General features: G+C 39.9%; 1 protein-coding gene across 1 annotated transcript in view; it reads right to left on the reverse strand.

Moving 5' to 3' along the window:
• Positions 1–15,027, reverse strand: part of F8 (coagulation factor VIII) — a 134,027-nt gene that overhangs the window by 69,517 nt on the left and 49,483 nt on the right. The window contains exons 10-13 of the mRNA XM_004390882.3: positions 13,076–13,169; positions 11,243–11,457; positions 6,972–7,122; positions 4,695–4,904 (exon numbers count right to left, since the gene is read on the reverse strand). Coding sequence (XP_004390939.1) covers positions 4,695–4,904; positions 6,972–7,122; positions 11,243–11,457; positions 13,076–13,169 — 670 coding nt within the window. The remainder of the gene's footprint in view (positions 1–4,694; positions 4,905–6,971; positions 7,123–11,242; positions 11,458–13,075; positions 13,170–15,027) is intronic.

Consider the following 15,027-nt stretch of genomic DNA (forward strand, 5'->3'; position numbering starts at 1 on the left):
TCCTGGACAGAGCTGGAGATAAATGTAGAACAAAATTCTGACTCACAAAAAAAGACCAGACTTACAGAGACTAGAGAAACCCCAAGAGCATGACACCTGGACGCCTTTTTAACTCAGTACTGGAGTCATTCCTGATGTTCACCCTTTGGCCAAGGATTGGACCAGCCTATAGAACGTCCTATAGTTCAGCCATGTTTATAGGACTGAAGCGGCACACCAGCCCAGGAGCAAAAGCGGGAAGGCAGAAGAGGATAGGAAAACTAGATTAATGGAAATGAGCAAGCCAAGGTCGAGAAGGGGCGAGTGTTGACACATCACGGGGTTGGCAACCAATGTCACAAAACAATGTGTATTGACTGTTTAATGAGAAACTAATTAGCTCTGTAAACTTTAACCTAAAGCACAATTAAAAAAGAAAACAAATCAGTTAGTATTCAATTCTTTATGCTTTGCAAAGTAAAAAAAAAAAAAGAAAGAACATTTGAGATAAGACTTGCCACCACTGACCTGTCAAAGGCAGAAAATGTGATTAGAGATACTTTAATCTACTAGTCTTGTCCCCAAGGACGTGAGTGGATGAGCCTTTGTGGAGAAGGAGAGGATGTCTATCTCACCTGCCACTTATGCTTTGTTGAGGGAAGACAGATCAAATAGCTTGGAGTTTGGGGAGAAATTTTAGGTCCTTAGGTTCAAAGAATGTTTATTTTTAACTGCTGGAATTAAAACAGATTCAAAGGAAAAACAAAACAAAATATCTCACTTCCCATCTCCTCTAACAACCACTGAAACTGACACTCTACCATTACAGATCTACTTTTAAGTTTCTGTCCTTTAAAAAAGACAGTCACCTCTAGGATTCATCATCAGTTATTAACACCATAGTGTGAATACCTGTTGCTGTAGAGTGGATTCTGACTCATAATGACCCTATAGGACACAGTAGAATTGCCCCATAGGGTTTCCCAGGCTGTAAATCTTTACGGAAGCAGACTGCCACATCTTTCTCTTCGGAGTGGCTGGTGGGTTTGAACTGCTGATCTTTCAGTTAGTAGCCGAGTGCTTAAGCACTGCACCACCAGGGCTCCTGTATAGTGTGAAGAAATTTATAGGCAGTCCCTGGGCTACTAACGTCTGACTTCGTACAACCCCCGCAAAGCCTACTTTATTAAAAATTTGAGGTACATACAATGGTTCATAATAACAAATGAGCGCTACTTTGCAATGCGCATCAAAATATTGTTATTATTATTATTACTGTATTATTGTGTTAAAGATGTTTTAGTGTATCTGGAAGTGTTTCTTTAATGTTTTTTAATGCATAGAAAGGTACACCATATACTATATACTAAGATAAACATTTGACTAACTGACGTTAGATATGAACCGTACCTAACTGTTCTATGTACAAATTTAACTTAAAGACAGATTTAGGAACAGAACTTGTTCGTAATCTGGAGACTGCCTGTAAAAATTAGAGAGGAAGTCCTGTCAGTGTGCTTAGAAGTTGAGCACCATACAAAGAAAATAGTTTAGGAAGATTCACATACTTGATCTTGATTAACTGACACTGAGTCAAAAGGACCAGGGTGGTAGCAGTAGAAGTGTTGAGATGTGGTCAGCTTTTGGATAGTTGTTGTTAGATGTCGTGGAACCGCTTCCGACTCATAGAGACCTTGTGTACAACAGAATGAAACACTGCCCGGTCCTGCGCCATCCTCACACTCGTTGCTGTGTTTGAGCCCATTGTTGCAGCCACCGTGTTGATCCACCTCTTTGAGTGTCTTCCTCTTTTTCTCTCACCCTCTACTTTACCAAGCATGATGTCCTTCTCCAGGGACTGATCCCTCCTGATAACACGTCCACAGCACGTGAGACAAAGTCTCACCATCCTTGCTTCCAAGGAGCATTCTGGCTGTACTTCTTCCAAGATAGATTTGTTCATTCTTCTGGCAGTCCACGGTATATTCAATATTCTTCACCACCACCGTAATTCAAAGGCATCAATTCTTCTCTGGTCTTCCTTATTTATTGTCCAGCTTTCACATGCATATGAGGCAACTGAAATATCATGCTTTGGGTCAGGTGCACCTTCGTCCTCAAAGTGACATCTTTGCTTTTCAACACTTTAGAGAGGTCTTTTGCAACAAATTTTCCCAATACAATGCGTCTTTTGATTTCTTGACTGCTGCTTTCATGGGTGTTGATAGTGGATCCAAGTAAAATGAAATCCTTGACAACTTGAATCTTTTCTCCATTTATCATGATGTTGCTTATTGGTCCAGTTGTGAGGATACTTAAAACTTTAGCCTATGGCAAATAAAGGCACTTTTTACAGCAAAGACTTTTAAGTTAAATATAGAGTTTGTACTGTCATTAAAATACCTTGCACTTACCAAATCACTTGAACTGTTTAATTATCTGCCCAAATGTGAGCTAGTGGGCAAAAGAGCATATGAATGGCTAGTGAAGCATATAGTATTACTATACTATAATATTATGGTGAAAGTATAATATAAATAACTAACCTAAAGAAAATTAAAACAAGTCTACTAGAGCCAAAGTACGACCTTGAGTATATCCCACGTGAATTTAGAGACCATCTCAAGAACAGATTTGATGCATTGAACACTAATGACTGAAGACCAGGTGAGTTGTGGGATGACATCAAGGACATCATATGTGAAGAAAGCAAGAGGTCATTAAAAAGATAGGAAAGAAAGAAAAGAAATGCATGTCAGAACAGACTCTGAAACTTGCTCTTGAACATAGAGTAGTTAAAGCAAATGGAAGAAATGATGTAAAAGAGCTGAACAGAAGATTTCAAAGGGCAGCTCCAGAAGACAAAGTAAAGTTTTACAGTGAAATGTGCAAAGACCTGGAGTTAGAAAACCGAAAGGGAAGGACACACTCGGCATTTTTCACGCTGAAAGAACTGAAGAAAAAATTCAAACCTCGAGTTGTAATGTTGAAGGATTCTATGGGCAAAATATTGAAGGACACAGGAAGCATCAAAGCAGATGGAAGGAATACAGAGAGTCACTGTACCCAAAAGAAATGGTAGACGTTCAACCATTTCAGGAGGCAGAATAAAATCAAGAACCAATAGTACTGAAGGAAGAAGTCCAAGCTGCACTGAAGGCACTGGCAAAAAACAAGGCTCCAGGAACTGACGGAATACCAATTGAGATGTTTCAACAAATGGATGCAATGCTGCAAGCGCTCACTCATCTATGCCATGAAATTTCTGGAAGACAGCTACCTGCGCAACCGATTGGAAGAGATCCATATTTGTGTCCACTTTTCCAAAGAAAGGTGATCCAACAGAATGGGGAAATACCATTAATATCACACACACGTAAAATTTTGCTGAAGATAATTCAAAAACGGTTGCAGCAGTACATCAAAAGGGAACTGCCAGAAATTCAAGCTGGATTCAGAAGAGGATGTGGAAAGAAGGATAATATTGCAGATGTCAGATGACTCTTGGCTGAAAGCAGAGAATACCAGAAAGATGTTTACCTGTGTTCTATTGACTATGCAAAAGCATTTGACTGTGTGGATCATAACAAATTATGGATAACATTGCGAAGAATGGGAATTCTAGAACATTTAATTGTGCCCATGAGGAACCTATACATAGAACAAGAGGCAGTCATTCAAGGGGATACTGCATGGTTTAAAATCAAAAAGGTGTGCATCAGGGTTGTATTCTTTCACCACACATATTCAATCTGTATGCTGAGCAAACAATCCAAGAAGCTGGACCATATGAAGAAGAACGTGGCATCAGGATTGGAGGAAGACTCATTAACAACCTGAGTCATGCAGATGACACAACCTTGCTTGCTGAAAGTGAAGAGGACTTGAAATACTTACTGATGAAGATCAAAGACCACAGCCTCCAGCATGGATTACACATCAACATGAAGAAACAAAAATCCTCATAACTGGACCAATAAGCAACATTAAGATAAACGGAGAAAAGATTGAAGTCAAGGATTCCATTTTACCTGGATCCACAATCAGCACCCATGGAAGCAGCAGTCAAAAACTCAAACGAGTATTACATTGGGTAAATTGCAGCAAAAGACCTCTTTCAAGCGTTAAAAAGCAAAGATGTCACTTTGAGGACGAAGGTGCACCTGACCCAAAGCATGATATTTCAGTTGCCTCATATGCATGTGAAAGCTGGACAATAAATAAGGAAGACCAGAGAAGAACTGATGCCTTTGAATTACGGTGGTGGTGAAGAATATTGAATATACCGTGGACTGCCAGAAGAATGAACAAATCTATCTTGGAAGAAGTACAGCCAGAATGCTCCTTGGAAGCAAGGATGGTGAGACTTTGTCTCACGTGCTTTGGACGTGTTATCAGGAGGGATCAGTCCCTGGAGAAGGACATCATGCTTGGTAAAGTAGAGGGTGAGAGAAAAAGAGGAAGACACTCAAAGAGGTGGATCAACACGGTGGCTGCAACAATGGGCTCAAACACAGCAACGAGTGTGAGGATGGCGCAGGACCGGGCAGTGTTTCGTTCACTATGAGTAGGAACTGACTTGACGGCACCTAAGAACAACAACAACAACAACTTGAGTTTTTATAAATATAATATATGTAATTAACGTATGTTTTTATAAATATAATATAGATAACTAATATAATGGGTTATATTTATAAATATAAATAACTGACCTGGGTTTTCCATTGACATGAAGACAGTTTCTCCTGAGAATGGGAATAGGGTAAGTGTGTCTTCAAAGACCATTTTGTGTTTGAAGGTATATCCAGAGAAGAAGACAGACAGAAAGTCGGTTTGGGCTCCAACACTTAGAATGTACCAGTATGCCACTTCATGCAAACAAACGGACAACTGCAAGTTATCAAAAACATAGCCATTGATGCCTGCAAAAGCAATGGAGAACAAGAAGTTTTAGCAGCACCTCAAATTCATTACTTTGGATTATCATGATATGATTTGAAGTGATACGCTCATCATTTCACTCTCGAGAAGAGATACTTCCAAAAAAGTTTGTTGTTGTTAGCTGCCGACAAGGTGATTCTGACTCATGGCAACCCCGTGTGTGCAGAGTAGAACTGCTCCAAAGGGTTTTCAAGGCTGTGACCTTTCGAAGGAGCCCTGGTGGTGCAGTGGTTAACAGCTCGGCTGCTAACCAAAAGGTTGGCAGTTCGAGTCTACCAGCCGCTCCTTGGAAACCTTATGAGGCAGTTCTGCTTTGTCCTATAGGGTCACTTTGAGTCTGAATCGACTCCACCGCAACAGGTTTGGTTTGGTTTGACCATTCAAAAGCAGATGGCCAGGGCTGTCTTCTGAGTCACCTCTGGGTGGGTTCGAACCGCCAATCTTCTGGCTAGTAGTCAAGTGTTTAACTGTTTGTGCCACACAGGTATGTTGTTGTTGTTAGGTGTCATCAAGTTGTTTGCAACTCATAGCGACCCTATGTACAAGAGAATGAAACACTGCCTGGTCCTGTGGCATCCTCACAATCATTGCTGTGTTCGATCCCATTGTTGCAGCCCACTGTGTCTATCCATCTCATTGAGGGTCTTCCGCTTTTTGCTGACCCTCTACTTTACCAAGCATGATGTCCTCTGGGGGGCTGGTCCCTCCTGATAACATGTCCAAAGTACGTGGGACGAAATCTCGTCATCCTCATTTCTAAGGAGCATTCTGGCTATATATTCTTCACCAACATGGTAATTCAAAGGTATCAATTCTTCTTTGGTCTTCCTTATTCATTGTCCAACTTTCACATGTATACGAGGCGACTGAAAAGACCATGGCTTGGGTCAGGCGCACCTTAGTCTTCAACTTGACATTTTGCTTTTCAACACCTTAAAGAGGTCTTTTGCAGCAGATTTGCCCAATGCGATGGGTCTTTTGATTTCTTGACTGCTGCTTCCATGGGCGTTGATTGTGGATCCAAGTAAAATGAAATCTTTGACAACTTCAATATTTTCTCCATTTATCACGATGTTGCTTGTTGGTCCAGTTGTCAGGATTTTTGTTTTCTTTATGGTGAGGTGTAATCCATACTAAAGGCTGTAGTCTTTGGTCTTCATCAGTAAGTGCACTTCAAGTTCTCTTCACTTTCAGCAAGGTTGTGTCATCTGCATATCAAAAGCTGTTGACTCTTCCTCCAATCCTAATGCCCTGTTCTTCTTCATAGAGTCCAGCTTCTCAGATTATTTGCTCAGCATACAGATTGAATAACTATGGTGAAAGGATACAACTCTGATGCACAACTTTCCTGACTTTAAACCATGCAGTATCCCCTTGTTCTGTTCCAACGACTGTCTCTTGGTCTATGTACAGGTTCCTCATGAGCACAATTAAGTTCTGGAATGCTTAATTGTTATCCATAATTTGTTATGATCCACACAGTCAAATGCCTTTGCATAGCCAATAAAAAACAGGTAAACATCTTTCTGGTATTCTCAGACACTAGCTTAGTGCAAGTGATTAAGAACCAAAGTTCCTTGCCCTACAAGGTGTTAGGAGATATTATATAACTATTTTAATTTAAAATGTGGTCTCATTGCAGGAATAGACAAATATAGAATATAGAGTCCAGAAACTAATCCATGTATATATATGTATGTGTGTGTTTATATATGATTACGTAATCATAGAGAAAATATGTTTTAACATGTGCTACCTGGACACAGAATGGCTGATGGAAAGGTGCAGCATGAAAGATGAGAAGATAAAAGGGAAGGGGAAGCCAAACAACTAATGAAAGGAAAAATAATGGATGTATTTTAAAGATATGCATTATGTGGTCACGTTTATATATTTATGTAAAATATATATGTTTGTATGCAACAATTTTGAAAAGAAATATGACTCTTGCATAGCATATAAATTCATTAATTATCTGGACATCAAGCTTGGTGGCATCAATTTCCTTTTATCTATTACCCATTGGATTTGAGTGCTGCTTTACTCACTGTACATCATGTTGGAGGCTTGGAACTCTGGATCCTGGGGCTGCACTCCTGCTGCATTGGGGAGGAAGCGCTGCATATTCTCTGTGAGGTACCAGCTTTGGTTCTCATCAAATACAGAAAACAGGATGACATTTCTTTTGTCTGACATCATCTGTTAATTGCAAGTATTGAAAGGGGGAAAGAAACGCAGTTGGTATCGTCAGGTAGAAATTAGCAGTCTATGATGGAAGCAACGGCATGCACATGATATATCTATAATCCTTTTTGGTTCAGTCAGTTTCCTCCTATGGTTACTACTGTGGCATGTATCTGGGCCTGGCAGTGGAGGTGGGTGCTATGAGCTGTGAGTATGTGTTTAGAGCAAATGCATCTTCAGGGCAAGAGGGTGACTAAATCCATTAAACTACATTAATAGCCCAAAGTCCATTAAATGGGGAGAAGACAGTCTTTTTAACAAATGGTGCTGGCAAAACTGGATGTCCATCTGTAAAAAAAATGAAACAGAACCCATACTTCACACCATACACAAAAGTTAATTCAAAATGAATCAAAGACCTAAATATAAAATCAAAAACTATAAAGATCATAGAAGAAAAAATAGGGTCGATGCTAGAGGTCCTAATACATGGCATAAATAGCATACAAACTATAACCAACAGTACACAGACACCAGAAGATAAGCTAGATAACTGGGATTTTCTAAAAATTAAACATTTATGTTCATCAAAAGACGTCACCAAAAGAGTAAAAAAGAACCTACAAACTGGGAAAGAAATTTTTGGCTATGACAAATCGGACAAAGGTCTAATCTCTTAAATCTATGGGAAAATCCAACACCTCTACAACAAAAGACAAATAATCCAATTTAAAAATGGGCAAATGATATGAACAGACACTTCACCAAAGAAGACATTCAGGCAGCTAACAGACACATGAGGAAATGCTCGAGATCACTAGTCATTAGAGAAATGCAAATCAAAACTACAGTGAGATACCATCTCACCCCGGCATTACTGGCACGAATCAAAAAACCAAAATAACAAATGTTGGAAAGGCTGCAGGGAGCTTGGAACTCCTATGCCCTGCTGGTGGGAAGGTAAAATAGTACAACCATTTTGAAAAACGATATGGCTCTTCCTTAAAAAGCTAGAAATAGAAATACCATATGATCCAGCAATCCCACTCCTAGGAATATATCCTAGAGAAATGAGAGTCGTCACACTAATAGACATAGACACACCCATGTTCACTGAAGCATTGTGCACAATAGCAAAAAGATGGAAACAACCTAGATGCCCATCAATAGATGAATGGATAAACAAATTATGGTACATACACACAATGGAGTACTACGCAACAATAAAGAACAATTATGAATCGGCAAAACTTCTCACAACATGGATGAATCTGGAGGGCAATTATGCTGAGTAAAGTAAGTCAATCACAAAAGGACAAATATTGTATGAGACCAGTACTATAAAAACTCATGAAAAGGTTTATACACAAAGAAACAATCTTTGATGGTTACAAGAGAGGGGAGGGGAGGGGATGAAAAACACTAAATAGACAACAGATAAGTGGTAACTTTGGTGAAGGCTAAGACTGTACACAATACTGGGGAAGGCTGAACAACTTGTCCAAGGCAAGGTCATGGAAGCTCCACAGACACATCCAAACTTCCTGAGCGACCGTATTACTAACTGAGAGCTGGGGACCATGGTCTAGGGGAACATCTAGCTCAGTTGGCATAACATAGTTTATAAAGAAAATGTTCTACATTCTACTTTGGTGAGTAGCATCTGGGGTCTTAAAAGCCTGTGAGCAGCCATTTAAGATACCCCACTAGTCTCGCTCCTTCGGGAGCAAGGGAGAATGAAGAAAACTAAAGATACAAGGGAAAGATTAGTCCAGAGGATTAACAGACCACAACTACTATGTCCTCCACCAGACTGAGTCCAGTACAACTAGATGGTTCCCAGCTACCACCACTGACTGCTTTGACAGGGATCACAACAGAGGGTTCCGGACAGAGCTGGAGAAAAATGTAGAACAAAATTCTAACTCACAAAAAAGACCAGACTTACTGGCCTGACAGACACTGGAGAAACCTGAGAGTATTCCATACTCCCAGACACCTTTTAGCTCAGTGGTGAAGTCACTCCTGAGGTTCACCCTTCAGCCAAAGATTAGACAGCCTCATAAAACAGAACGAGACTAAATGGGCACACCAGCTCAGGCGCAAGGACAAGAAGGTAGGAGGAGACAGGAAAGCTGGTAATAGGGAACCCAAAGTCGAGAAGGGACAGTGTTGACATGTCGTGGGGTTGGCAACAAATGTCACAAAACAATGTGTTTTAATTGTTTAATGAGAAACTACTTTGCTCCGTAAAACTTCAACTAAAGTACAATAAAGAGTTTAAAAAAAAAAAAAAATTAATACCCTAAGTCTGGTGTTTTGAAAATGCTTTAATTTTTTCAGAAGATCAGTTTGTATATAAACCAAATTTGTGAATTAGTCACTTGCTAACTGAACCAGATAAGATTTAATGTGTAAACCTCACTAATGTGTATAAATTTCTTTTTTTATAACCCAGAGCTACAAGGAGTCCTGGTGGTGCAGTGGTTAAGAGCTACGGCTGCTAACCAAAAGGTCCACCAGCTGCTCATTGGAAACCCCACGGGGCAGTTCTACTCTGTCCTATAGGGTCGCTATGAGTAGGAACCAACTTGTTGGGAATGGGTTTGGTTTTTCGGGTATAGTTTCGAAGGAGCCCTGGTGGCGCAGTGGTTAAAGAGCTCAGCTGGTAACAGAAGGGTAGGCGTTCAAACCCACCAACTGCTCCAATGGAGAAAGATGTAGCAGTCTGCTTCAGTAAAGCTTTACAGCCTTGGAATCCTACGGGGCAGTTCTACTCTGTCTTATAGGGTCTCTGTGAGTTGGAATCGACTTGCCGGCAGTGGGTTTGGTTTTATAGTTACAAAGGGAGTGGTGGTTCAGTGGTAGAATTCTCGACTTCCGTGTGGGAGACCCTGGCAATTTTCTTCTGAAAATCAGCCAGGCAGTGTTTCGTTCCATTGTACGTGGGGTTGTCAAGAGTTGGGGGATGACTCAGTGGCAACTAACAACAACATAGCAGCAATAACGAAAACGCTTGAGGGGAGGAGATGGGGGACTATAAGGTACATTTCACTCTTTTTCCAAAAAATGGTGGGGAAACTTTAATTAGGAAACATTTGTCAGGATGAGGCCTTGGCCAGATTTATGCCTTTCCAGGTTTGCGTGCCACATGTTTCAACTGCACTAAAGTTCATGTACTTTACTCTCTAAACCAATGAAATGTTAGTTAAAAGACTTTTCAAATGAGTAGGGATCCTATGTATCATAAATAACCAAAAGGACATGCAGTAAAGCCTTAAAACCAAAAACCAAACCCATTGCCGTAGAGTCTATTCCGACTCATAGCGACCCTATAGGACAAACTAGAACTGCCCCACAGGGTTTCCAAGGCTGAAATCTTTACAGAAGCAGACTGCCACATCATTTTCCCACAGAGCGGCTGGTGGGGCCAAACCCCCAAACTTTCAGTTAGCAGCTGAGCATTTAACCACTGTGACACCAGAGCCCCTAGTCAAGCCTTAGCTATGAGTTATGCTGGACCTAAGCAATGAGTTTTTGTTCAGAGAATTTAACTTTCGTTTTTTTCTTTCTTTAATTAGCAGATGTTGTTCAAGTTCTAACCATATTAAATTCAAATAATTCTGAAATATTTTATATCTTTCCCTGTCTTTCATTCAACAAATATTTATTGAGTTCCTACTAAATGCCATGCACTATGCTAGATGCTGGTGACATGTTAATTTTGAGGTGCCTTGGGGTCCCTCATAATGAGATGTCCAGAGGAGGAGTCTAGGCTGTAGATATAAATTTGTGGGCCATCTAAAAATAGGTGGTAATTGAAGATGGAAAAATAGGCAAGATCACCTAGAGAAAGCTAAATCCCAGATTGGGAATGAGAATATTAGAAATAATCTAGAGCCCAGGCTCTCCTATCCATCCAGCAAGCAAGTTTATTACACCAAACACACGTTCAATAAAGGCTAAGAGAGCCCCGGCTCATTTCTTTTATTAGCCTATATTTCTGCTGCTATATTTTCTGCAGTCTATAGGGGGACAAATGCTGAGAGAGTATAGGAAATATTATTGGAAGTTCAGCTGCATCATCATTCCATTTTTAGCTTCAAACCCAACACTGGGAAACGAAAGAGCTCACCTGGTTTCCTCTTTGATCTACAGATTCTTTGTAACAGATGAGGAGAGGGCCAATGAGTCCCGAAGCAAGATCTCTCTCCAGATTAATGAAGCTAGAGTAGTATCGTGTCAGGCACCGAGGATCTGATTTAGTTGGCCCATCTTCTAGAGTCACTGTCCATTTATACTTGAATATCTCTCCTGGCATAATCTGAAAATCCTTCAAGTGTTTCACACCTAACCATATCCAAACCCAGAAATAGCTCAATTAGAGTATAACAAGCCACATACTGGCAATCCTGTTATTGCAAGGGATCAACAAATTTATATATACATATAACATTTCTCAATAAATGGAAACTAAATTGCACATGTTATAACTTTAGGGTTCACGTATTTTTTTTTTTTTACAATAGGAGCAAGAATGAAGAGCTGCCCCCAGGCTAATGGGTCTCAGAGCAAGAACTGTCTAATTTTGGTAATTAAAACTCACTTTGGGGTATGTTTAATAACTGAAGATCCAGTCTAAATAAAAATTTTCATTTTATGTCCATTCCAAGAGCTTCCCTACCACCATTAGGTTAAGACTGACCTATGGTTAGGGAACCTATAGAAAGTGAGTAGCATGATGCATTCTTTCAATATTTCTCAGCCTACTTCTGTTCCCTCTTCTGGGAGCTGGGGGTGAAGCTGAGTGGAAAGGGAAAGGTGTTGCCGGAGGAAAACTGAAGTCAGCATCTCTTATGTCAGGGAACTATGCGGTGCTGAGGTTCCCATGCAAACGCCATAAAAAAGCAAGACCCAACAATACAGTACAAGAGATGTATTTTAAATATAAGACACAGACATATTGAAAGTAAACGGGTAGACAAAGATGCATACAAGAAAAAAGGCTGGAGCGGCTATATTAAAATCAGATAAAATGGACTTTAAGACAAAGCACGTTACAAGTTGAAGGCATAAATGCAAAAAGCGTTCATTCGTCAAAAGATATAACAATCATAAATATGTATGTGCTAATAATAGAGCTTCAAAATACTTGAAGAAAATTTGACAGAATTAAAAGGAGAAATAGACAATTCAATGAAGAATAAAATTTTAATACTCCTCTCAGTGGTTGATAGAACGACTAGCAAAAAACAAATCAGTAAAGGCATAGATTATCTGAACAACACAATCAATTACCTTGACCTTATTTGTGGTTATAGAACACTATATCCTACAACTGAAAAATACAAATATTTTCAAATGTACATGGAATGTTCCCCAAGCTAGACCCGTATTCTGGGTCATAAAGCAAATGCCAATATGCTTAAATGATTCAAATCATACAGACTATGTCCTCTGACCACAGAGGAATTAAATTATATACTGATAACAAAAACACATTAGGAAAACCACAAATGTTTGAAAGTCTAAAAACATAATTACAAAAAAACTATGGATCAAAGAAAAAACCACAAGCGAAATTAGAAATGAAAAGGTAAGTATGCAGTTAAACCACATTCACTTAACAGGCTGATAGAATGGTATAAGAGAAACAGACAAGGATTTTTTGCCGGAAGACCTAGCTTCGACTTTTAGGACACTGGCAGTGGAGAGGTGCCAACTTTATTGGCTGTGCAACATTTAAACATCACCAGTAGGTAATATCAAAAGTACATCAGGGGACTCTTAACTAACTTACATGACACACCCCCGGAGGATTCCTAGAATTGATTTGGTATGACTTTAGACTGGGACAGGAGGTCCTATGTCAATAGCTGGGGTCAAGAACCGGCAAAATCTTAGTATTGATGCTGTGACCTCATTTGTGTCTACAGGTAAGAACTATAAAAACCAGGGTAATACTTACCTTTTGGTAATCTCCCTGGGTGCAAAGGACTGACATTAGTGATTCCATGAGGGTAGATGTTATATGGTCGGCTTGCTTGATTCTTAAATATAATCTGAAAGTATAAATGATACATAAGATCAAGTTCTAAGACAACTAGGATCAACAAGAAAAGTATGGTGTATCTCCAGGAAAAAACAAAAAAATCTCCCTATATCCACACTATAGAGGTTTGAGTCAAGATAAAGCTCAAAATATTTGTTCCTTTCATAAAATTGCCCAGACAGCTATTCAGGTTTCTCACTAAAATCCCCTTTCATTTAAAAAAAAAAGTATTTCAATTGCTTCAGGAAATATTCCCTGCACCTTCTCACACTGATATTGGATGTCTGCTGAGGACACTCTTTCCCCTCAGCCATTTGGAATTGAGTTCCCCAAGAGTGGAGAGGGAGACAGTGATTCAGGTGATAAATCTTCACCAAATGAGCAAGAATCACCAGGAGGACAGTTTTTTATAGTATTGAACAAGAGTTGGCAGGTGGCATTGTCTGATTGTATGAGCTTTAAATAGGAAGAATGAAGAGAAATGGCATGGAAGCAGCAGTTAGGAAGCCTGACGAATTCAACTCCACCTCTAGATCTGAGGTTGTGTGAGATGAAGGTAAAAACCAACTTCCACTTGTCTTACATCACACTCACCCAAACCCGCTAATCAACCAATTCCTTGCCTGCACCTGAGCAGCAGAATATGCTAGGAGAAAAATCACACAGCTCTGCAACTAGCCTCTTTAAATTCATGACCACAGATCTCAAATGAACACTCAAACTACCTAGTTATCCTATAACGCTTGCCTATAAATTCACCTTCCCAACTCCTTAGTTGATTATTTAATATTTGCTTGCTCCTCGTCACTCTCAGATGCTTCTTTTTTTTCACTGAGAAAAGAGAAACGATCAGAATGGAACTGTCTCATCTTCCCACATTCAAATCTCCCCACCTACATGCATATATGGTCATATTCCTTCCTGTTAAAATCAGCTCCAAATCAGGGACGGACTACCCATAAGCCAGGTACACACCCCCACGCATCTGTCAGTTTATCTTATTGTGGTGGCTTGCATTTTGCTGTGATGCTGGAAGTGTTAGCACCGGTATTTCAAACACCAGCAGGGTCACCTATGGTGGACAGGTTTCGGTGAAGCTTCCATACTAAGACAGACTAGGAAGAAGGACCTGGCAGTTTACTTCTGAAACAATTGGCCAGTGAAAACTTTACAAATAGCAGAGGGATATTGTCTGGCATACTGCCAGAAGATGACCCCCTCAAGTTGGAAGGCGCCCAAAATACCACTGGGGAAGAGCTGCCTCCTCAAAGTAAAGTCGACCTTAATGACATGGTTGGAGTTGAGCTTTCAGGATCTTCATTTGCTGAGGTGGCACAACTCAAAATGAGAAGGAACAGCTGCAAACACTATTAATAACTGGAATGTGGAATGTACGAAGTATAAATCTAGGAAAATTGGAAACTGTCAAAAATGAAATGGAACGCACAAACATCGATATCCTAGGCATTAGTGAGCTGAAATGGACTGGTATTGGCCATTTGAGTTGGACAATCATACGGTCTACTATGCCCAGAATGACAACTTGAAGAGCAACGGTGTTGCATTCATCGACAAAAAGAACATTTTGAGATCTATCCTGAAGTACAGTGCTGTCAGGGGTAGGATAATATATATACGCCCACAAGGAAGACGAGTTAATACGACTATTAATCAAATTTATGCACCAACCACTAATGTCAAAGAGGAAGAAATTGGAGATTTTTACCAACTTCTGCAGTCTGAAATGGATCAAACACGCAATCAAGATGCATTGATAATTACTGGTAATTGGAATGCAAAAGTTGGAAACAAAGAAGAAGGACAGGTAGTTGGAAAATACGGCTGTGGTGATACAAATGACACCGGAG

Source organism: Trichechus manatus, unplaced genomic scaffold, assembly GCF_000243295.1.
Source record: "Trichechus manatus latirostris isolate Lorelei unplaced genomic scaffold, TriManLat1.0 scaffold00340, whole genome shotgun sequence".
NCBI classification, from domain to species: Eukaryota; Metazoa; Chordata; class Mammalia; order Sirenia; family Trichechidae; genus Trichechus; species Trichechus manatus.